General features: G+C 28.9%; 5 protein-coding genes across 5 annotated transcripts; 3 read left to right on the top strand and 2 right to left on the bottom strand.

The window, feature by feature from the left end:
- EIN_215020 (hypothetical protein) lies at nt 1-390 on the bottom strand (the record flags this gene model as incomplete). Its single annotated transcript, XM_004257072.1, has 1 exon — nt 1-390. A coding segment is annotated over one exon (390 nt), but the record flags the coding sequence as incomplete, so codon positions are not given.
- A 10,905-nt stretch (nt 391-11,295) lies between these two features.
- Nucleotides 11,296-11,682, bottom strand: EIN_215030 (hypothetical protein; the record flags this gene model as incomplete). The annotated part of the gene is made up of 1 exon (XM_004257073.1): nt 11,296-11,682. The coding sequence occupies one exon, from the start codon at nt 11,680-11,682 to the stop codon at nt 11,296-11,298; it is 387 nt and encodes a 128-aa protein (XP_004257121.1).
- A 1,030-nt stretch (nt 11,683-12,712) lies between these two features.
- Nucleotides 12,713-13,234, top strand: EIN_215040 (hypothetical protein; the record flags this gene model as incomplete). The annotated part of the gene is made up of 1 exon (XM_004257074.1): nt 12,713-13,234. One exon carries the CDS (start codon nt 12,713-12,715, stop codon nt 13,232-13,234), a length of 522 nt encoding a protein of 173 aa, XP_004257122.1.
- A 2,938-nt stretch (nt 13,235-16,172) lies between these two features.
- EIN_215050 (hypothetical protein) lies at nt 16,173-20,674 on the top strand (the record flags this gene model as incomplete). Its single annotated transcript, XM_004257075.1, has 3 exons — nt 16,173-16,227; nt 16,278-19,000; nt 19,070-20,674. The coding sequence occupies 3 exons, from the start codon at nt 16,173-16,175 to the stop codon at nt 20,672-20,674; spliced, it is 4,383 nt and encodes a 1,460-aa protein (XP_004257123.1).
- A 325-nt stretch (nt 20,675-20,999) lies between these two features.
- EIN_215060 (tyrosine protein kinase, putative) lies at nt 21,000-22,122 on the top strand (the record flags this gene model as incomplete). Its single annotated transcript, XM_004257076.1, has 2 exons — nt 21,000-21,807; nt 21,854-22,122. 2 exons carry the CDS (start codon nt 21,000-21,002, stop codon nt 22,120-22,122), a joined length of 1,077 nt encoding a protein of 358 aa, XP_004257124.1.
- Nucleotides 22,123-25,207: the final 3,085 nt, after the last annotated feature.

Here is a 25,207-nt window from a genome sequence, read left to right on the forward strand (position 1 = left end):
CGGATAATTAAATTTCGTTTGGAAATTGATGTTAATGTTATTATCAACAGAAGAACAAGTACAATCTTGATATTCAATAGTTTGTGTAGTGAAGACATATCTTTGAATTCTTCCATTGTTTTTTGAACATATACTATAATATTTTACATTACTGTTATTGTTTAATGATATTTGTTTGAAATAACCAGTCGCTGCATATTTTGGTGTATTATAGTATATGTCGATATCATTAAAGTCTTGTGAAAAATCAAATGTAATGTCAGACGCTTCTGTGCCGTTCACAAATAAGAAGAGTTCGTTTTTGTGTTTATAAACCCACCACATTGCATTTCCATAAGAATATAATGCAATTCCTTTGGTAATCGGTTCTACAACCGTAAGATATAACATGTCTGTATCTGATCTACAACCAGATGTACAACCCAAAATCACAGAAAGTCCATCTGGATGTTTGTATCATTGATATAAAATCTCTCTTGTAAGTTTGTTGTTTGTAGAAACAGTTTCTCTAAAACAATTCCTTCTTCAAAATAAAAGTCTGTAGATATAGCTGTTGATGTCTTTGATATATATGTGTAGGTTTTGTCAGCGCAACAAGATTTATTTAAATAAACATTATTGTGAGTGTAAAAATCTTTTTGTATTAAAGTTGTTTCATCTGCAAAATTTTCGTTGGGATTAATAACATTCGACGACAGACTTTGTAATAAACCAGACGATTTTAGAAAAATGAGAGCGATTAATGACATATTGATAAATAACAATTAATTTTTGTTTAGATCAGTTTTTCCATTTATTTACCGATTGTATTAACATTTGATTTAAAAAAACATTTAATTTATCTTAATGTAGTGTCGACCAAAATGTTTCAAATTTAATATTTCGTTAAACAATAAAAAAATAATATAATTCTGTAACTGTGCTTTTTACAAAAACTTTAAAAAATAATAATACATTGTCCATATGTTATTCAATGTATAATTTGTCGGAATTAATTGGGAAGGATTTCTTAATTATAAAAATACTTTTTGATTTTTTGGTTCAATTTTTCTTTTTATCCTAATAGTAGATATAAATTATGTTACATTAGGGGGCACCCCATTTTATCTATATTTTATAATACTTTAATTAAATCGCGAGGTACTCGAATCTGAATTTTTTCAAAATTCGGAAATATAGTACCAAGTTTATTTTTAAATTATTATTCTTAATAAGTAGTATATAAATTATGTTACATTACGGTCCCCCACAATTTTAAACAATATTTTATAATATTTTAACTAAACGCGAAACTGAGCAAAGCTCCAGCATGAATTTAATTATAGATCAATATATCTAGTAAATTTATATTAATGAAATTTTATAGTAAATTTATATTAATGTAATTTTTTATCTTCCTTAAAATGACGGAACAGTATATGAATGAAGCGTTTAGAAAGTTTATTGAGCTTTGTCCTTTACGACTCTTATATAATTTAAATACAGATGAAGATATAGATGAATTTATAGATGATTCTGAAAATATTAGTGAACTTGAAAGCGAACTTGAAAGTGAATCTAGTGACGAGAAACTCACGCCAAAGGCTGATGAAGATATTATAGAAAATCATGATTATTCTGATGAATCAAGTGAAGAAGATGTAAATGATTATGTTTATTATAATGAAGAAGATAATAAAGTTGTAGCTAACTTAGATTGTGATTGTTCTAAATTTAAAACAAGAATTAATAAATTTAAAGAATACTTTAATCAATTTATTAGAAATAATAATATAAAAGATATAATTGTAAAATATTATGTTAGTCCTAATGTTATTGAAAAAGGTTATGAAATATCGATGTGTTTAAATAATAAAGATAATTATCAAAAATTTCAAAACTTTTTTGATCATGGTTATTGTAAAGGAAAAGATAATAGAATATTTTTAATTAATGAAATTACATTGTTGATAATTTAATAGATATTTACGGTCCGTACGAACTGTAGTTCTAAGGTTTTCATAAACTGTAAAAACAAATTAATATATTTTACATCTTATCTGAAGACATCTATTGAGTATGTTATTTTTATAGTTATTATAATAATATTGTTATATTACTTTATTAATAATATATTTAGTAATGTATAAATAATATATTTTTATTTTTATCTTAATATAAATGAGTACAGATAATACTTCTCAATCAAAATCAAAATCATTAAAAACATTTTTCAAAAATTTGTTATCTTCAGACAAAACAAATCAAACTACAAAGACGGACCCATTAAAACAAATAGATACTTCTGAAATTATTAAAGTAAGAGACGCAACATGAAGTGTGAGCAAAGCTCAAACACGTACGGAAAGAAGTTCCTCATATCCGAAGGATAGTAGCGGAATCGAAGATGAAACGCGAAGCGGGAGCAAAGCTCCAACACCAAAAACAGCATTTGGTATGTATTATTCTCCAAATGACGAAAGTGAAGATGAATATTATATTGAGCAAAGCGTCATGCCGAAGGCTGACGAGAAACTCATGCCAAAGGCTGAAACTTTATCTGATATTACTTCTAAACATATTATAGCTTTACAGAAGATTATAAACAAATACAATTTTAAAGAAATAGATATGTTAAAACAATGTAACAAGGAAATCAATAGATATATCAATAATAACCCAGAAGTTAACTCAATCAATACAAAAGATTTAAATGATACAATTTTTATTAATGGTTATGTATTTTGTAAAATTAAAGGTAAACAAACATTAATTAAGAAACAACATAGAATTACTAAAATGATCTTGACAATAAAGTCAAAAATATAGAGGGAGAAAAGCAAGAACAATTAGTATTATTACTTAATAAAATAGAAGAATTAGAAAACAATCAAAATAAAATGAGAGATGGAATTAAAATTAAGATGCTTCCAATATTAGAACATTATATTACTGTTAATAATTTAGATGTCAGTAAATTATTTGATAATTAATATTTATAAATAGATACTTTTATTTTTAACAATTATAGGTTCTGGGATATCGATATCTTCATCTGTATTTAAATTATATAATAATTTTACGGAACTTCGTTCCTCAGACTCTAAGAGTCGTAAAGGACAAAGCTCAATAAACTTTCTAAACGCTTCATTCATATACTGTTCCGTCATTTTAAGGAAGATAAAAAATTACATTAATATAAATTTACTATAAAATTTCATTAATATAAATTTACTAGATATATTGATCTATAATTAAATTCATGCTGGAGCTTTGCTCAGTTTCGCGTTTAGTTAAAATATTATAAAATATTGTTTAAAATTGTGGGGGACCGTAATGTAACATAATTTATATCTAAAGAGGCTGAAAAAAACCGATGTTGGAAAAAAAGAGATGTTGTATAAAGTTGGTAACAATAGGTAAAATGTTTTTTAATTATTATTTTGTTATTTGTTTTTTTCCTTTTTTAAAAAAATAAAACCAACATTTTTGCTTTGCCTGAGTATTATTAAGAAATGTTTCGAATATGTTGTTAATAATATATTTATATTAGGGAGAATACATAATATAATACATGTATTTGTTTAATATAATCGGGAAACCCATTGAACTATTTATAAAGTGATATTAATAGTTGGATTTATAGAGACAAAACCCGTACAAATTAAACAAAGTATAATAAACAGTTCGTTTAACACAATTAACGAGATGGTTTATATTTTCGTTAGTTACGATTAATCACGATGTAATTTGTTGATCACTTTGTTTTCTGTGTTTTTTCTTTTTGGAACTTTTCCCTTTCATAAACTAATCAGCTGTAATAACCTAAGTTGTTATTTTGAAATCTATGCTCTTAAACATTATTAAATAAAACAAACGTCTCTTCTGGTGGTTCCGGACAGTAATATATATATATATATATATATATATTGTCGTTGAATAATAATTATTTGTATGCATAAACGACCTTCTCATTATTTTTAGTTCTTAATTTCCCAAGTTCATTATTTGACAGTGTTCATAATCATGATAAACAAACGCGTTTTCTTCTGAGTTTTAATGATTGTTTGATTTCAGATTTTTGAAACTTTTTTATACCCATTTTTGTTGTAAATCAAACCTTTATTATTAAAATATTATTTTTTATACTATTTATTTTATAATGTATCAAATTTATTTTTAAATTGTCGTTATTGTTGAGTGTTTTAATATATAATACTCAGATTAAAATATTACTATTTTAAATTATATTAATATAATTAACATATAACAAATACTTTATTTAATTATAGAAAAAGGTTTGCGACAAAAATAAGACTTAAACCCGCAGTTATTTTTCGGGTTTTCTGGGTTTTTTGGCTTGACTTTGCTTCCTGGTGTTGGTGAGTTTCTCACGTTGAAGACGTTTTTTCCTGTCTTCATAATTTTCGAGAGCAACTCTGGTCGCTCCAACAACTTTAGGTTCTGCAGCAATACCCAAGAATTTGCAGACTTCTCTTGCCCCATTCATGTCCACTTTTACCACCCCCGTTATGTAATCTGAAATATTGTAATTTGGCGACTTCTTTTGTATCTCCTGAAGCTCGCTTTCACTGGGAGTGTGTGGCACAAATGATATTCCTGCTTATTTAAAAGAGCTCGTGACATTGTCTCCATTTGCCACACACTCCCAGGAATAGATTAGCTCTCTAATTTTTTCCTCTTCAGACATGTTAATATATTTTTTCATTGCTTGTTTGAACTCTGGGGAATCTATTTGAAGTAATTTACCACTTTTTTCAACATTTTTACCTTCTTTTTTTAATAAAGTGAATTTGTGGCAAAGATAGTTGTTTTTGTCCGCCAAAAATTTCTTTTGGTTCCCGAATATTCCCAAGTCCATTGGTTGACATAAATGGGAACTGTGAGGGACCTCCTTAATCATTTCTACATGATTTTCCAAAAATAAATTTTGAATTTCTTCAGAAAAATGGCCTGAAAAACCATCAAGAATTAGGAAAGCTTTCATATCGGCATGCACACCCATTTGTTCTCTTTTTGCCTTAATTGTCGGGAAGAACACTTTTTTTAACCAGAGGGTGTATAATTCAGTATTCAAAACACCTGATTTTTGTGTCCTTATTAAAGCCCGACTTTTAAGGGATATAATAGCAACATCTTCCAGAGAAAGTCTTTTTGTTACCACAAGTGGAATCATTTTGGTTCCATCTAGGCATCCACAACACAAAAGACTTGTTCTGGAACTTTCTCTTTCAACTTCATTAAACACATCTTGTCCTCTAGAAACTTCTGCATAGACAATTTTTGAATGAGAATCGACCCATTGGTCGAATCCAACTTCATCGAAGTTAAAAATAAGCTCAAAACGGCACCCATCAATTTTCTTTTTCAATTCGGTGTAATATTGCAAAATTGACTCGGGTGTAACTTCTGCCCGTTTTGCTTCCATAACTGGTGCCATAACTGGTGCAACATCTGGAATATGGGTTATAATTTTGTGCAATTGCTTGGACCCAATATTTTTGTCGAAATTTTCGTGAATAAAAAAACTTGCTTCTTCACGTGTTGCTTTTTTAGTCTTACTATCTTTTATTGCGTTTTGTATCGCAATAATTTCTTCATCATTTAGTAGTCTTTTTCGTCCTTTTTCGGGTTTTTTACCAGTTTTATTTTCGTTATTTATTTTGTCGATTTGACAACGAACACTTTTTCTTTCGAAAGTCCCGAAAAAATAGTCAAGCGCAATGGGAAAAGACAATTTTTTTCTTTTAATATTTTTGAAACATTCTCTGGCAATTCCTTTAAACAATAACGTACTTGTGACGAAAAGAATCAAATGCCATGGATTTAACTTTGATCTCAAGATCTTTAAAAAAATAATCATATCTGGGATTTCTTTTAAATAATCAATCACATTAATATACTGTGGTATTAAAGGTTTTTTCATTGTGTTCACTAAACTTTGCAATTTTTCATCTTGTGTTTTATACACATATTTAACTTTCGGAGGTTTTGATATCATTGGGCTATGAGACATTGATGAAAAATAAAGATTGTTATAAACACTCAATTATAAAACGTGTATTTTTGATTTTATTTGAAACTTTTGAATATATTTCAACAAAAATAGTTGTGTTAATTATTGATTGTTGTTTTTAACAATTAAATTGATTTTGTTAATTATTATGTGATTGTTTAAATAATTTTGGTGTTATTCTGATTATTTTGCTTCGATGAATTTGTTTTTTTTTATTTTGCGATGAAATTTTATCGCATTATTGTTTAGTTTTTTTACAAAGTTTATGTTTTTTTATAAAAATAAAATATTAAAAATTATAATAATAAATAACTTTATTTTTAAACATTATTTTTGAATGATTTATTTTAATATTTAAATAACTAATTATTTCTTTAAATAATTTTGCCCAAAATGGTTAAAAACAGTTATTTGGAATAATTTAATAATATTTTTATTATAAATTATTAAATATTTATTCTATATAGTATTATGAATAGTTTTTGAAATGAATTATTATTATATCATAATAGAATCACATTTATAAATTTTTGTTTGTTTTTATAAACCATGTTATATTATTAATAGCTATTGTTTAAATTATACAAACTAAATTATTAAAATATTAAATCATGATAGTTTATCAATGATTTAATTTATATAACACATAACGAACACTTCATTTTGTAATTCTTTGGCTTCGTGTTAAGTTAGTGCCTTAGCGACTGCAAGGTTTACTGATAAGAGTTTGCACATATTAAGTTATCAAATTTTTATTTTTTTTCGAGACATTTTTTATTATTTAATAGTATTTTTATTAACTACAATAGTTATTTGTTTTTTGATTATCAACAATTGGTCTAAAAACCCAAAATATAGCGTGATATATTTGTAAATAAAACCACTTAAAATCTATATTGATACACAAGATACTCTTATAATAAATAATCTTTTATTTTTATAATAATGGTATTTCAAAGACTTGCCCGAGCGCTTTTCAGTTGTGTTTGCATTGACTGTTCGTGCATTGAATTACGTATTAAGTATCAATTAAGTCATTTTTTCAACACTTAACTAGAATTTTTTAATAAAATGCACTTTTGGGCAAGTCTTTATTACGGCGGAAAAAACCGATGTTTTACCATTTTATATAAAGTTTTGCTTAAAATTGGACATTATTTGCGTTTTGCCGAGTTGAAATTTAAAAAATATAAACATTTCTTAAAACCGATGTTGACCTTTTTATTACCAAACTCAAATCAATCAACACTAAATTCTGAACAAAAATAATAAAATGCCATTAAAAAATACAAAAAATAATTGAGTTTTTTCACGGCATACAAATAGTATTTTACTAACTTAACATGAAAAAACACGATTTTTATTGTTTTATTAACCACCAAGATTTGGTTGCCTCCATTTCAGATAACCCACTCTATTTCCCCGTCTTTTTATTTTTTCCCATGAACGGCACCAAAAACCGATGTTTGACCAAGTTCTTTATAAACAACCATTAAACTTTGACCATAAATGATATTTGCCACAAAAAGTTGAGGTTTTGTTCAAAAAATTTAAAAAACAGGGAAAAAACAAATGGACACATGAAACGGAATATTACCGATGTTCGATGTTTCTAATTAAAAAATCGTTTTATTTTGTTTTTTTTCTCCAGTTTTTTGATTTTGCTTCGATTTTTGAAAAAAGTTTCAAAAAATTTATTGATTATAAAAAGGAGCTCTGTATTTCATTTGTTTGACAGGGACTCAAAAAAGGGCTGGGAATGGATGCACTCAACTTTGTGTGGTGTAGCTTTTGAAAGAACGTTTTTCAAGTTTGGCCGTGGACTGCATTTCTGATTGAATGAGGAATCGATCAAGAGGGGGTGTGAAATAAAGGTGCAGTCGGTCTTTGATCAAAGAAATGAAAAGTTGTTAGGTTTAAAGAGTGTGAATATTGATAAGTTTATTAAGTTGTTTGATATGTAATTGATTAGATAGTGGAGTTTGTGTTTTATGAACGATAAATAGCATGTAAAAAAATTAAAAGTTAAAGTTAAGGGGTGTGAAAAAAAGTACACTGACCGGGTTTTGATTAAAAGTTTTTTTATTTATGCTAAAAAGGAAAAATAATATTGAAAACATTAATCAACTTTTAAAAACTTTTTATTGTTTTTTTAGCCAATTTTTGTATTTTTCTTGCTTCAAAGAACAGTTTAGAAGTCGTTATTTTATGCTTCCCTTTTGTCTTTCGGCAAATTCAACCTTATCTTTACAAGAAAAAAAATGCATAATCTCAAAAATGATTTTTGGCATTTCGAAAAAAGAAATTAAGTTATGTTAACCTTGTTTTTTTGAATCAAATTGCGGAAAAGTGGAAAAATAAACTATACAACTAACTATAAAAGTGTTATTAAATTACTATTATTTTGGCAACATCGCTTTTTTTCCAACATCGGTTTTTTTCTGCCCCTTTACTTAATCAAAAAAATAATTAAGAAAAACACGTCTAATAAAATAAATTGTGCATCTGTTTGGGAACAACAACATCTATTTGTATCCAAATTCAACAAAGAATTTGTTATTCAAATGATTTTCAAAAGACTTTTGAAAGTTTTTCATTACAAAAAAGAAATGCTTTATACAAAAATAGTATTTTAATTTAAAAAATCTATTAATTGAATTAACAACTTTGTAATTATATATAATGGTTTTTTACTTACTTTATTTCTTATACTTAATCTTTTAGGAAATAATTTATTTAATTATTTTAATAATAAAAAAGTAATGACAAAAAGTGTTATAATTATATTATAATTCAACTAAAAATCATAATATAGAAGAGAAATAATATTGAGACTTCTCCAAAGTGCGTCCAAGTATTGTCGAATGTTGACAACAGTTTGTTCAATTGTGGGCTTTCCTTTGGCTAATGCGCCCGCAACAATCGACGATGTTGAAGTGATTTTTGGGATATTTGCGTTGTTTGGGAGAAACAATTACTCAATTGAAAGATGATAATATTACCAAAGCTAAATAAGTTGTTAATTCCAAATTGAAAAATTCTTTAAAATAAAAGGCTACTTTTAACAAAGAAATTTACGCTCGAAAGACAAGTTGTAAAAAAATAATTGAGCAAACCCGAACTTTAATAATCAATGTTTTGAATGACAAATTCGACTTGTTATAAAAGCCACTTGACTCTTCCAATGATGACAATGATTATACTAAAAAGAAATAACAAGAGAAGCTCAAGTTAGTTCGAACTGAACTTGATTAAGAGAAAGATAATGAAAAAACTTCAATTGATTAAACAAATATATGAAAGAAATATTGCTTTAATCGAGGTCAGAGCTGTAATATTTGAGAAAAATGTTCAAATGGTAGAACGATAAAAGGTTAAGACTATGAGAGACAAAGAGGCCGGTTTAGAAAAATTGAAAAGGACAAACACTAAATTCCTTAAAACAGAATACGTGTTATAACCGTGAAAATGATATGCCTGAAAACAGAATTGGAGGCATTTAAACATGTAGACAACAGCTCAAAACAGTCGAAAAATATGTATAAAAAAATGACTGAATGAAATTAGCAACTTGAGCTTAAAAAACTACCTTAGCAAGCTAAAGTTCAGAAGAAGAAGTATTCAGATAAACTTAGAGAAGTGATGGTGAACGAAAACCAATTTGGTGAATATAAAAAACAAGCTGGAGGATATATAAACTCATTGACTGGTCAAAAGGCTTCTTTGAGTTTATCTGTATTTTTCTGTATGTTATTGATAGTTTCCATTTTGCCATCATCTCTTCGATGATTATGATAATTTCTTCAGCGATATTATAATATTGAAAGCTATTCATGATTGATACTTTCATTAGCTTTCATTACATCATAATACACCTTGACATATTTTTTCTTGCTCTTCTCAAGTGCTGCTTGAAACAAAATGTTTTGCAAAAGACCCTCTTTAGAAGCTAGTGTGTACTTTTTGCATCCAAGTTGATTTCTTTCATTTTGTTTGTCAACTTTATTGAGGTTTAATTGATTTTCTATTTTTCTTTTATATGAATGTAAAGATTTTTGAGATGATGTTGAGGCGAGTGATTGGTCTAAAATAAACGGGCTCTCTTGTGTTTCTTCTTTGTGTATTGGAATGGTTTTGCCAAGACACATTTCTGTTTATATTTCCTCGGGATGTTTGAACCATCTTTGGTAAATTCCCAGCAAAGTTGCGTGAAAACATGTACAATACTTTAAGTAAAATCCTTGAAATGTATTTGCATGGGTCGGCACAATTCCGTTTTTCTGTGTTATTTTTAAACAGAAATAACCCACTTTTAATTATGATCGTATACACGAGTTGTATTTAGAATAATACTTGGCAACTATTTTTATTGATTTATTTAATTTAAAAGTTGTACTCAAACACATTAATTGGATTTTAAGATCAAACATGGTGTATATAAAAAATAAACTCGTTTTCAACTGTTAACTATTCACTGATCTATATTTTTATGATAAAGTGTTATTTGATTTCATATTAAAAATTCAAAACATGATATTTATATATCCACATAATATAAATTATTATTAACAAAACAAAATGTTAAACTTAATAATGTAAAAGTAATTTTTCACATTCATGATATTTTGGTATATATTTATGTGAAAATATTTAAAATTTTCAAATAATCAAATAAAAATATAACAATTGAAAGTTTATTAATTATTTAACTTGTAACCCAAACATTTTAAATCAATTTCATTATTTATAATAAATTTCTTATAGTTTGAAAATAAACAAATAAATACAATTAAATTCGTATATCAAATTGTATATATATATTTATTTTGATTATTTTACAATAAACCAGTAATTGCCAAATCGGTAATTTTTAAGTTTTGTTTCCAAATTAACTAGTTTTAAAAAACACATATATCAAAAGACATTCCAACTGTTTTTATTTGTAAAAAACAATTATGTTTATACATTTTTAAATTAAAAATAAACAAGATAACAACGTTGATTTAAAAACATGTTTAATCGATTGATTTCTTGTTATAATCAATATTATCATCGACATTGTAATTTGAAGATGGAGTCTCTCCAGTTGCATATGCCTTGTTTCTGTTGATTTTGGTTTTGTCACCAAAGCAGTGTACTAAAACGCCGTTAACACAAGTATTGCACGTTAACAATTCTTCTGTTTTGAAGCAGTATCCTCCACAGTCAGGTGCTGGCATTAGACACTTACCCAACTTTAAGACGCCACTATTATTGAAAATCATATACTGGTACCAGATTTAATTTTCAATATGGCATTCGTCGTTATAATACATCCCATTGATTTTATCCCCAAGTTCACACCCTTTGTTTTTATCACTTACAAAAGCAATGTTTCTGACATTGTAATCGAGGTTGAAATAACTGTGGCAGTTAGAAGACGTTTTTGGCGTTCCAGTACAATCTGGTGTCGTGTAAGTGTAATTGGTAAAACAAGAAAGATTGAATTTTTGACTGACTCCATCATAAGTCACTTTCTTTGATCCATCCCCAGTTCGAATACATTTATTATCTTCATATATCCAATTTCTTGGGAAAACTATACAATCAGTTGGAACGGCTTCATACAACTTCTTTGTTGTGGAGCCAAAAGAAGTAGCAAATATAAAGAATGTGATAATAAACATTTTGTTTGAATGTATTTTTTAGTCGTAAGTAGCTTTTTATTTTTATTGATTTCTAATTAAAGACGCTATTAACTATATTTAATAAATACTTAAATTTGGTTTATTATATATTTTTAGATTAATTGTTCAAGGTTTTAAATACAATATAATAAATTCCAAGTTCAATGTATCCAAATACCAATGTGGTGATATTTTAGGGTTTATTTATACATTTTTATTCACAGAATAACACCCGGTTTGCATTATTATTTCTGAGAAAAACAAATTAATAATATATTTGTCAAAATGGTTAATCCAATTTTATTAACTTTAATAAAAACAAAACAATCTAAAATGTAATTTAATTATTTTTATTTATTTTTAAATAATTATTATCCATGACAAAGAAAACAAATACAATTCAATTCATTGGTTATTAAATCAATTAAAATAATGTTTTGTATATATAGTCTGTCTTTAAAGTTGTGTATTTATTAAACTTGTTATGTTGACAAAAATACAAATTTATTTCAATCAACTTTAATTAAAAAAACTATAAACTGGTTAATGTAATAATTAATATTTTGGGGTACTTATATTCGTTTTATTATAGTGGGTTAAATAACACAAAAATTAAATCATATTAGACAACATTGTGAAATTGGTTTTTTTTCTAATAAATATATAATTCAAATAAAAAAACAACTGAATATATTTAAAGAAATAGAATGTTTTGTTTTTATTGCAAAAATTAACACAATAAAAAAGTATATATAGATAATAATTAGACCTTAAAACTTCAATGCTTGTTATATTCTTATTTGTTACAACTTCTTTGGGTCGAATTGATTTTGCTTTGGGTGCAGGAAGTGATTGTTATAGTTATGGCGATTTCAGACTTTACAAAAGAGACACGTGCAAAAGAACTGAAACTGGTTCAGTAATCTACACGGCGGACAAGACGGGGATGTATATGATAGAAAAGAAATTTGCTTCAAAAGATTGCTCATGAACACCAGCAGTTCAAGATGCAAAATTTGAATATAGCTTTATGATTCCGAAGAGAGTAGACTATGTTGGATTTACAAGTGACAAGAATGAAAATTGTCAATTAAAAGATAAGATTGATGGAGTTTACCATTCGTCGAGATGTTATCATGCACTTGGTTTCTACAAGTACGAAATTGCAACTGAAAACGGCAAACATTATTTAATGAAAAGATCATACAACACTGTTGACTGTCTTCCAGGAGACTTTGACAATAGCGATACGGAAAAGACGTTGTGTAATGTCTGTGTCAATGGAGTGTTAACTATGTGTTATGGCGTTGATGGTGTTCCAGCTTATGTGGATTTCACAAAAGAGACTGCTGATCAGAGCACTGATATAGAGCCAAGCAAAACCCCCGAAGAAAGCAAAACTCTAGAGCAAAGCAAAACTCCTGAAGAAAATAAAAGTGAAGGAAGCACTACTACCTCAGAGAATGGAGATCAAAATAATAATAACAATGGAGAAGATAACGCTTTCAAAACTCTTGTCTTATTAGTCTTTATCATTGCTACTATGTTTTAATTCAATGAATTTATTTCTTATAGTAACATTTTTATAATTCTATTAACACAACAAAAAATGATAAACGATAAAATTATAATATATAATAAATCATTATTTTATATAACAATTGTATTTTTAAAAATTAAACTTTGGCTATTAAACTCTAACATGCTCTCAACTATTGTTTTGTTCTGAAAAAGTTCAAAAAATCATTGTAATTGCAATCAAATTATTTAATTAATAAAAATATTTATGTTTAACTTATTATTTCTGAAAAGAAATGATTTGTAATTGTCAGTATTGTTGGGACATGTTTTACTGTTTTACATCATTTGACAAAAAATTTAAAACATAAAAACAATTAAAAAACAAAAGTATTGTGTTTATTATTATTCTTAAAAAGTTGATTATTTTAAATTAGAAATACCAAATGTGGTGGCGTCAGTTGTCGAAATGGCAATTTGTTCAAAGTGTTTAAAAAGTGAATTCACTTAAAAATAACAAAAGTTCCAAGTGTTAAGACAATTTAGTGAATGATAATACCAAATGTTATCACCATTCAACAATTTGATTATTCACAACAGCAACAAATGACTGATGTGCATAATTTAAAGGTGACACTCACTAGATAACATTAGAACTTTTTGTAAGACTGAACTCTGTTATGAAATCACTTTAGGGATAACTGCAAATGTTGTAGTGTTTGTGGTATTCAGTCTATTTATTATTAATAGTATTATCTAACTAAATTTAGTTACACAACAACGAATAAAGGTTGTAATTATCCGTTCATAAAAAAACTTAAAAACAGTAAGACAAATTTGTTGGAAATTGAAGCGAATGAAGTGACTGTAATGATGACACGACTGGACTACACCGAGTTGATAAAAACAAAAAACCGGCTAAGGTACTTTAGGTATTATCCACACAATGGAGTAATTATTAAAGTTTTCCATGTTGAATGTTGATTGGAAAATCGGGACATATTATTGAGACCTTAAACTGGACAATGATTTATATTTTAAATGAGTGCATCAGAGAAAGTTAATGCAAACTATTAAATTTGGAAACTCAAAAACTTTAGTAAAATGAACACAAACAGTACATTTACTAAAGTTATTGCTACACCAACTCACATAACGCGATATGTGTGGAATAAAGAAAAATACAAATAACATCTTCTAATTATCATTTTATGTTTCAGTATATGTATGGAATATAAGTTTAATGAATTAAAATTCAAATTTCATGAAAATGTACAAGTTTGTAACTTTTTAAAATGGTCTAAAAAGCCTGATAAATAAATGATAAAAGTGTAAAAAGCATTGTGTTATGTTGTGTTGGTCACAATAGTAACTTGAAAAAAAAACAAAAAGATTTTGCTGAAGAGAAAAATAAACTTTATTAATTGATTTGTTAACAATTATTTATTTTTAAAAAATACAACAAATTTTTCGTAATAATTCATTAATTTATATTTGCAAATTAAACTAAAAATTTGGACTCGTTGTTTCAAATAAAAGAAAATATAGTGATACATATACAGGTATGGTAAAACCCCATCAAAATGTTTAAAATCCTTCAAGATTTAAAGTCAAATAATTACGACGTTATCCAGAACAAATATAAAATAAAAATGGGTTAGTAAAAAGTGTTATACAACAAAAAGAAAAACAAAATAAATAAATTATAACAAAAAATAGATATGTTTGTAATTGTTCAAAAACTGATTATAACAAGTTATGGTTTGTGTTTAAACGAAAGAAGTGACATCGAAAAACAAGTTTGTTGAACAAGTTTGAGTATTTTGTTTGCAATCTTTATTAATAAATTTCGGTTTTTAATATAAAATATTTAGTAATTTTAATTAATTTACGACTTAAGGGATTTTGAATAACTAAAACGGTTTAGTACATACATAACGTGTTCATAAAATATACCAAATAATAAGTTATATTTTTAAGATTCTTTAATACTTTTAATATTTAATAATGAAATATTTTAGGAACACATTCTAAAAATTCATTTTATTTTTCGAAATATCTTCTTTTTCCACAATGCCCCCATTAAAATTGGCTTTATTCTTATATTAGATAACATTTACAAATTGGTTTAAATATCCAAATTTAACAACATAATAAATTATTATTAATGAAAAACGAAATAATTTGGATATATTGTTTCCAAACAAAAGATTTGTAATTTTAAAAATATTCATATAAAAATGTTTCTGTAAAAACAAATCAATTTTTGATTATTTTTTGTGTTAAAATCTCAATTATAATAATAATGAATATTATAATTGATGTTATTATTATTTACTATTTCTTGATGTTTGTAAATTCTAGAGAGTGCTACTGTAGAATAGGTTGGGAAGGCACTCGTTCTAAGTGTAATGAAGCGTGCTACTCAAGCAATTGGCGTTGTTATGGTTTGTGTATATTTATTAACAAATTAACTTATGATTAGTTTGTAATGACTCATGCACAAATTGTGGGAAAAGTGCAAATAATTGCAATGGATGTGTTTCGGGTTATTATCTTCAAAGTGGTGATAATTTCCATGTTTATGTTTGTTTTATTTATTTGTTTTATTTTAAAAATGACAGTCAGTGTGTTCAGACAATTTCGGAAAGAAGTGTTTAGAATGTGATAGAAATAGTGGTTGTAAACAATGTGAAAATGGGTATCAGTTGATCAATAAAACAACACAAAAATGTGGAAATTTCAATGAAGGATGCACACTTTGTTCAAACAATATTTGCAGTCAATGTTCCGAAGGATATTGCCTCGACACCATCAAAAATCTATGTGTGAAATGCAACAACAGATTTTCAAAATGCTCGCTTTGTTCTGAGAATGAATGTTATGCATGTGGCGATAACTCGACACTGTCAAACAAAGTGTGCGTTGAATGCAATCAAAAATGGGAAGGATGTGTTGGATGCAACGACATTATGTGTTCGAGTTGTCAGCAAAATGGTTATTATTACAACAATGGATTTTGTAACAGTTTGTAATTTATAAAAAATGTTTATATTTTAAATCAAAATAACTCTAAGAGTGTTCAGTGAATTGTGAGAGTTGTCAAAGCAAAGAAACGTGTGATGTATGTAAAGGTGGGTATTACTTAAATAGAGGTTTGTGTGAATTGTGTTCAACAAGAAATTGTAAACTCAGTGATGATACAAAATGTGAGAGTTGCATAGAAAACTCGTTTTTGAACAGTGGGATGTGTGTATCGTGCAATGAGAAAATTCCAAATTGTGAGAAATGCAACAGTAATAACGTTGACGGGCAATGTCTTCTATGTTCGAATGGGTTTTACTCGAATGGACCACAGTGTGTTAAATGTGACACGTCTTGTGGGAATGAGGGGTGTGTCAATGGGAAGTGCACAAATTGCATAGACAATAAAATTTTAGACAAAAGTGGGAAGTGTGTTAAACCAACAAATTGCGACCGTGTTGATAACAGTAAATGTGTTGTCTGCAAAGACGGTTATTATTTGTACAACAATATTTGTGTTCAAAAAGCGTCAAACACGCCATGCAACTCAATTCAGATCACAGAGGATGTTTGTCTTACCAAAGAAGATGCTGGGTGTGATGAAGTTTCAAATGGCAAGTGTGCATCATGTCAGAGTGAATTAATACTCGACAAAGGAATGTGTAAAAGTTGTTCCTCGTCAATACAAAACTGCACAAGTTGCGCCACTTCAAGCAGTGAAAACATCATGTGTTCTGTGTGCAGAGAAGGGTTCTTTCCAGAGAAGACATGTAAGTCGTGTAGAATGATATATGGGTGTGAGTTGTGTGTAAACTTGCTTGTTGGCAATGTTGAAAGCACTCGAATTTGCACGAAATGTTTGAGTGGGTATTATTTGCAAGATGGTGAGTGTCTCCAAATCAAAAACTGTGTTGCTAACACAGAAAATGAGTGCACAAAATGTGAACAGAATTATATTATAGAAGAAAATGAATGCAAAGAATACACAACACAGCTGGGGTGTATTGCAACTGATGGTGTGTTTTGCACGATGTGTTCTGATGGATTTTACTTGTCACAAGAAAGTCGGCGATGTTTGTCGTGTTCAGTTGCGAGTTGCAGCAGGTGCGACACAACTGGCAAATGTGTTGAGTGCAACACAAGCAACTCATTGAAAGACGGGAAATGTGAGAAGTGTGGGATTGTTGGGTGTTCACTCTGCAACTCGACAGGTAGTGATTGTCTACGTTGTGACAAAACCCACTTCTCAACAACACTACCAACATTACAATGCACAGAGTGTACCACAATAACGATTGGGTGTTTGGAGTGTACAAGTGATCACTTTACGATGTGTCAAGACGGGTATTTCATAGACACCATAGATTACAAATGCAACTCATGCAAAATGATAGAGGGGTGCACAACATGCTCACTTGAAACAAGGAAGTGCTTCAAGTGTTTGGATGGGTTTTATTTGTTGAGTGGACAATGCGCTTTGTGCAACAAAACCACCCAAAAGTGTGGAAGGTGTTCGAGTGATTCAAATTGCAACAACTGTAAAGAAGGATACTTTTTGGAGGAGAACACGAGCCACAAATGCAGTGAGATAGACGGGTGTGAGGTTTGCGACGAATCAAGTCGTCTCTGTTTTAAGTGCAAAGACTATTACACCGGATTAATAGATGGAAATGGGTACAAATGTGTCGATTGTGAAACTGCAAATGAAAACTGTTCGAGGTGTTCAATTGATGGAAATTGCACCGAGTGTGAAAGTTCTTTTATGTTAAAAGAGGGTGTTTGTGTTGAGTGCTCAACTTCAACTTTGAATTGCCATGTTTGTGCAACGACAAGTTCGAGGTGTCTGTCGTGTGATGTTGGGTATGGTGTTGATGATAATGGGCAATGCCAGAAGTGTGTTGATGTGAATTGTCTTGACTGTGAGTTGTATGACAAATGTTCAAAATGCAAAGAAAACACAATTCTCACAGACGGGAGTTGTGTGAGTTGCAGTGTTGACAACTGTAAGACGTGCGATTTGAATGGGTTTTGTGTTGAGTGCAAATCCAGTTATTATCCAAATGATGGCGTTTGTCAAAGCTACAATTTGAGTTCTCTCAATTGTGTTGAAACGTCAACAATCAGAAACGAGTGTCTGAAGTGCAATATAAATTATTATTTGAAATTGGGAAAGTGCTATCCATGTAACTCGTTTGATGCCAATTGTGTTGAATGCAACTACAGCACATGTTTAAAGTGTTCAGAAGGAACATATCCAAGTGGATTTAAGACGTGCCTTCAATGCAACAACATGGCAAACTGCACAAAGTGCCAACAAACATCGCCTGTTTTCACAGAGTGCCTTTTCACGTCTTCTCCAAATGGGCAATTGGTAAATGGGTATTGCAAAGATTGTACTGTTGACGGTTGTGTGAAATGCAAAACAAAAACGTCTGGTAGTAATGTGTATCCTGTTTGTGAAATTTGCGCACCGGGGTATAACCTCAACTCGAATGACGAATTTTGTTATAAAAACACGATTAACAATTGTGAAGAGTATGAAATAAACACCAACACGTGTTTAAAATGTAAAAATGGTTTTGCCCTCAATGGAACCACATGTCAAAGTTGTGCCTCTACACTTTCTAACTGTGAAGAATGCGCGTCAACATCGAGTTGCACAAAGTGTTCAGAGGAATATACTGTTGGCACAGACAACACTTGCCACACCTGTTCTGATGTAATACCAAATTGTCACAAATGTTATTCTGACACTTCAAAATGCAAAGAGTGTGCAGTTGGGTATTAAGTCACAGAAGATTTGACGTGTTCGAGTTGTGATTCGGTGATATCGAATTGCAGTGAGTGTTACAATTTGGAAGGTGTCAAATGCACAAAATGCAATTTTGGGTCATACATTGAAAATGGGAGGTGTGTAGAAGTGAAGGCAAACGAGTTCAAAACATCAGAAACAACTTCGAAAGCGTGTCGCCTTCAAATACAAAACTGCTACAGCTGCAACTACACGACAAGTGATGCCATTTTTGATACAACAGCAGTTGAGTGCAACAAATGTCTTGATGGGTATGGCTTTGTTTCAAGCACAATGAGAGTCTGTGAAATCTGCCACAACGAAGTTGACGCGAGTTCTGTGTGCATCACATGTGAAAATGGGTGCAAGAAGTGCTTCATCAAAGACAACCTTACAAAAGAGCAGTCGTGTGTTGAGTGCGAAGATGGGTTTGCATTGAGGAATGGAAAGTGTCTTAAAATAGAAAACCGTGAGTATTGTCTTGATGAGTTGCACAATGTCGGCTGTGAATCATGCGCCAACTACTACTCAACTGTTGAAATTGGCACAAAGTGCTCGCCGAATAACAGAAACACGAGTTGCTCATTCTACAATGAAAAAGGTGAGTGTTTTGAATACAACGACAAACCAAAAGTGTCATCTTTAATAAAAGCAGAAGACGCAAGTGATGTCAACTGCCAAAAGTGTGAATACCAGAAAGGGCACTGTCTCTCTTGTCAACGTGGTTTTGTCCCAAACTTGTCAAATCCACCAGTTTGTACAGAGTGCGGGTGCAGAGAGTGTAACAAGATCAACAAATGCAAAATATGTATCAGCGAGTCAAACAACAACATTGGAATTTGCACAAGTGACAGCAACTGTGTTTCGACAACAAACAACACTTGTTTGAAATGCACAGATAGTCATTACATAACAAAAGGGATGTGTGAAGTGTGTGATCATAATTGTGTGTCGTGTTCAAGTGACAGCAAAAAGTGTTTGAAATGTGAAGATGGTTTTGTACTAGTGAATGATGAATGTGTTTCGCTTGAAGAGTCAAATTGTGTTATTCAAAATGATGCTACAGGTCGTTGTGAGTTATGCAGAGAAGGGTTTGTGTTTGACGCATCAAATGAGTGCAAAGAAAGTGGTATAACAAATTGTCTGAATGAAAACTCAAACAAGTGTGTGAGATGTCTACCAACAACTCTTTTGGGCATTTCCAACAGAGAAACGGTTTGTTCTAAAAGTGCAAAAATAAACAACTGCAATATTTTAAGCTCAACTGGTTGTGTAAAGTGCGAAAGTGGATATTACATGGATGGGATAGAGTGTGAGCGATGTGATAAGAACTGTGAGCAGTGTGACACAAATGCAACGACATGCATATCGTGCTATTTTGGGTTTATTCTCAACGTGCAAACGAGTCACTGTGATTCGAGTGAAGATATAAAAACTTCATGTGCGAAATTTTTGAGTGATGGAGGATGTGCAATATGCCAAAATGAGTATTATTGGCAAGGGAGAAATTGCTACAAGTGTGGCAACAACTGCACAACTTGTTCACAGAACGAAGGCAATTGCCTGACATACAATATTGATAACGGATTTTATCAGAACGACACAAATGGGATTCATTGCATTTCCAGTGAGCGAACTTGCAAACTGTTTGAAATATGATATATTTGGATGTGTTCAATGTGAAAATGGGTATTTCTTGAACCGAGGAAAGTGTGAGATTTGTGCTGAGAACTGTGAGTTGTGTGTGTCGTCTGATTTTTGCCAAAATTGTGTTGATGATTACGTTTTAGTCAAAAGTAGATGTGAATATTACACAACAATAAAGTATTGTGCAAGTGCTACAAATGGTTTATGTTCAAGTTGTACACCAAAATATGATCTTTCAATTGATAAATTAAGTTGCTTCAAACATCAAAACAAGGCGCTTTCGATTGCACTTCCCGTTGTAATTACAATTATTATAATCATAGTATTAATAGTCACAATGTTTGTGGTGTGTCTTATTTACAAGTCACATCAATCAAAGAAAATACTACAAAAGACCACATGCGAGTTTTCAATGAAAAAGTCGAACATCAACTTTATTGAATATTCTCCAGGAGTCATGTTGAACAAAACATCACTCGACTTCTCTGTTGATTTTGATATAATTTGTTCACTTCCAATTGACCAACCAAGTCGTGACCTCCTCTGTGTTGGAAACAACTCAAAACATACTGTGAAAGTCCAATTGACATACAAAACGACAAGTGAAAAGTACACCATCAGGGTAACTCCATCTCTGGCAACACTATCCTCTGAGAAAGCTGTTGAATTTGAAATATTTGTAACACCTCTTTGCACATGTAGCATCAGTGAAACTATTGCAATTGTCCTTCTTAATATGTCGAAGGGTGAGCAGATGTCCCTCAACTTTCCCATCAAGTTTGAAAGTGAGAAGTCGAGCCACCTTATAGCCGACGAAGTAATTTGCGAAAAGAAGATAGGTGAAGGCTCCTTCGGTGTTGTTTACATTGGGAATTACATTGGAAACAAAGTAGCAATTAAAAAGATGAAAGAAGTCGAACACAATGAAGAGTCAATGGAAGAATTTAAAAAGGAGGTTGAGATGTTAGACAAATTCAGAAGTGAATTTGTCGTTCACTTCTATGGCGCTGTTTTTGCACGTAATAAAGTGTGTATGGTCACGGAATTTGCGACATATGGAAGTCTTCAAGACTTAATGAAACACAAAACTTCGAATGAAATTGACATGAAGTTAAGAGTGAAAATTTGTCTTGATGCTGCTAAAGGTGTATTTACACGAGAATGGGATACTACACAGAGACATCAAACCAGACAACATTTTAGTCTTTTCATTGGAGACTATCGAAAAGGTTAATGCTAAATTGACTGATTTTGGAAGTAGTAGAAACGTCAACTTGTTGATGACTAACATGACATTCACCAAAGGTATTGGAACACCAACTTATATGGCACCCGAGGTTTTGAAAAAAGAAAAGTATAAAATGAGTGCAGACATTTATTCATTTGGAGTAACAATATACGAGTGTGTTGGGTGGTGTGAGGCGTACCCAAAAGATGAATTTAAATTCCATGGAAAATAGCCGAGTTCGTTATTTCTGGAAAGCATGTGAACAAAAATCCATCAATGAGTGATAACATTTTCAACATCATTTCTGAATGTTGGAAACAAGATATGAACAGTCGTCCAAAAATAGAAGACGTTGTTCACACTTTAGAAGTGTGTTAAACATCAATTACAATTTATTTTTCATAAATAATAATTTACTATTTAAAATGAGTAAAAGTAGTTGCTATACTTTTAAATGCAAAGTGTGATATATTTTTTTTTTAAAAATCATAATTATAATATATATCTTTTATTATGTTTTTATGTTAAAATGATAAAAGGGTATTTTATCATTATTGTGGCATATTCTGATTATCCACTATTTTAAATTGGTTTGCATTTTATTGATAACAAGTTGTTTTTATTCAGGTTTTTGATATCAAACATTACAAACATTTAAACACATATTGTTCAAACATTTAAAAACAAATTGTATAAACATTTAATTAATTAATAATATTTTTAAAATGTTAATTATTTTTTGTAATTTAACAGAATATAATTATTAACTTAACCACAATTATAATTATTAACATTCAAATATCAAATCTAAAAAATGGTGGTTCAAAGACTGAATTAATTTACAAAGATGTTTTTTCTTTTAATGGACAATTACCATTGCGAGCGCCTTTAAGCATTCGACTTGATGATGACTATGATGTTTGCATTTTTGGTTTCACTGATATGCGAATAATCCGCTTGTTGAATTTAGGCAATTGCCATGGTGTAACAACACCAACAGAACCCTTGGTTCATTATCCTCTTGATGCATAGTATTTACTACCATTCCATGGTATTCATGTATTTATTAAAATGTGAAGTCTGTTAATATTTCTTTGGTCTCAGCCAAATAAAAGTTGGTATATTTAGAAACCAGTTTTCAGTCATTTGATAACCATCATATGATACGCTGTCCAAAGTGAGTTACATTTGTATAGGAACAAACAGTGTATCTTTTTGTAATTGTTAGATCATATAAAAAATGTGTTTAAATATTGTTCTGTGTTTTTTATTTTTGTTATTCCAGTAAAATAGAATATACTTTGAATTGACTTTTGTTGTTTTTTTTATTTTTAAGGTAGTATATAATTTTTATCGTATTTTGCTTTTTATAATTAAAAATTTCCGGTAGTTAAGCCGAAAAACACATTGTACAGTAGAAAATAAATTGTATTAAAGTCGACCAGAAAATTGTCGTGCACCAGAAAATACTCGTACACTTCCAAAAATAAAATTTATTTTTTTAAAAATAATTTTACTCAAAGAAATTTCATTTTTCACTTTGATTTTATAAACTGATTCTTTTTTGATCTTTTTTCTTCCAAATGATGCTTTAAACCGTTCTTGATGTATTTTTTGTTCTTTTTTACGAAATAAAATTCTTTGAAATTTTATATATTGTTAAGATTATTATTTTTTATAAATTGTTTTTTTGTTATTCTCTAATTATTGTTATTGGCAAGTATAGTTCGGTATAGTTTGAATAGTTTACAACAATGTCTAATAATTTTCGAAATGTGTTTTTTGAACAAAGTTCATAAAAATAGAACACCAATGATACCACCATATCTACTCAACTCAACTTTCATATCTTAAATGAACAACGGTGACTCATCGATTAACAAGTGTTTAGCATTACTAATGTGGCACTTAATTATTTTAATTACATAATCAAAATTTTGAAGAGTGAACTTGATATTTTTTTCAAAGTTCGTTTTTTGATGTTTTTATCGAAAGTAAATAATATGAAAATATTTCAATATCAAAACATTCAAAAAACTGTCTTGAACATTGTTTGTTCAAGGACTAAACTATAACAATAGAGGTGCAAAGCTGATATGAACCGTATTTTTTATCATTTATGTTTTTTGTAAAATATTAAGAAAAAACAAGCACTTATCAGTGACAATAAAAACATATTTTAAAGCATAAAACCCGAAATTGTACTGTAGCTGAAGTATATTTTTTGTATCATTATTCAAGTTGTCATAAAACAAAACTTGATAAAACACAAAAATTTTAAACAACTTATTACAAAGTTAAAACCATTTCTTTATGATTATCAAGTAAACATTTTGATTGTCCAAATAATCTTGCTTATACACAATCATGACTTTAAAACCAATGGTTAAATACGAACCATAAACACATAACAAATTATTTAATAAAATATTATAATAAACACTGAGTTACCCATTAAGTTGACCAAATTTTATTGTATATGATAACCTCAATTAAATTATAAACATGACATTAACTCAATAAATGAGAACATCGAGTGCATTTTATAAGTGTTTTCTTTTCTTTTAACATTGAAAAATACACGAGAAGATATCGAAAAAAAATGTCTGATCCGACCAAAAATATCAACAATATAGTAAATGAATATCGTTTTTTTTAATTATTAATAACTATATTATACATATAAATAAAACAGGTGATGTGTATTTTTGAAAACAACAATAGTAATATTTATTAAACAATTATAGTATATAATTAATATCTTTTTGTAAAAATTTAACATTTAAAAGAATAGTTTAATTTTTACATTAAAGCTATTTATTATTAACATTCAACATAACCCCATAATTAAAAATTAAAATATACATTCAATTCAAAAGATAGAGAAATACATAAAACGTAATTGAAATGTTCGTGAGGTGGGTTTGGTTTAACTTGGATTGTTTTCATAATGTAATAATTATAATCAACGATTTCTATAATGACAAGATTGTTAAAATTTGTAATAAATTGTGGTTATCTAAATTCTATGTAAATAATACTCTTAATAATACCATATTAAAATCATTAATTTACATGTTAATAAATAAAAACAATATACTAGTCTAGTTCGAATAAATATACAATAATTTTATATACTATTAAATATAATACAACATTTTTTAATTAACATTATTATTTCAATTTTTTTCATAATAATGTATTAAAATTTTATTTTTGAATATAGTACATTTATCTTTTTTTCGTTAATTAAACCACCTATATTTTGGAATAAACAAATGATTTGTAATTTAATAGTTTATGAATGGTTAATAAAT

Source organism: Entamoeba invadens (assembly GCF_000330505.1).
Source record: "Entamoeba invadens IP1 unplaced genomic scaffold scaff_1105074725409, whole genome shotgun sequence".
Lineage (NCBI taxonomy): Eukaryota > Evosea > Mastigamoebida > Endamoebidae > Entamoeba > Entamoeba invadens.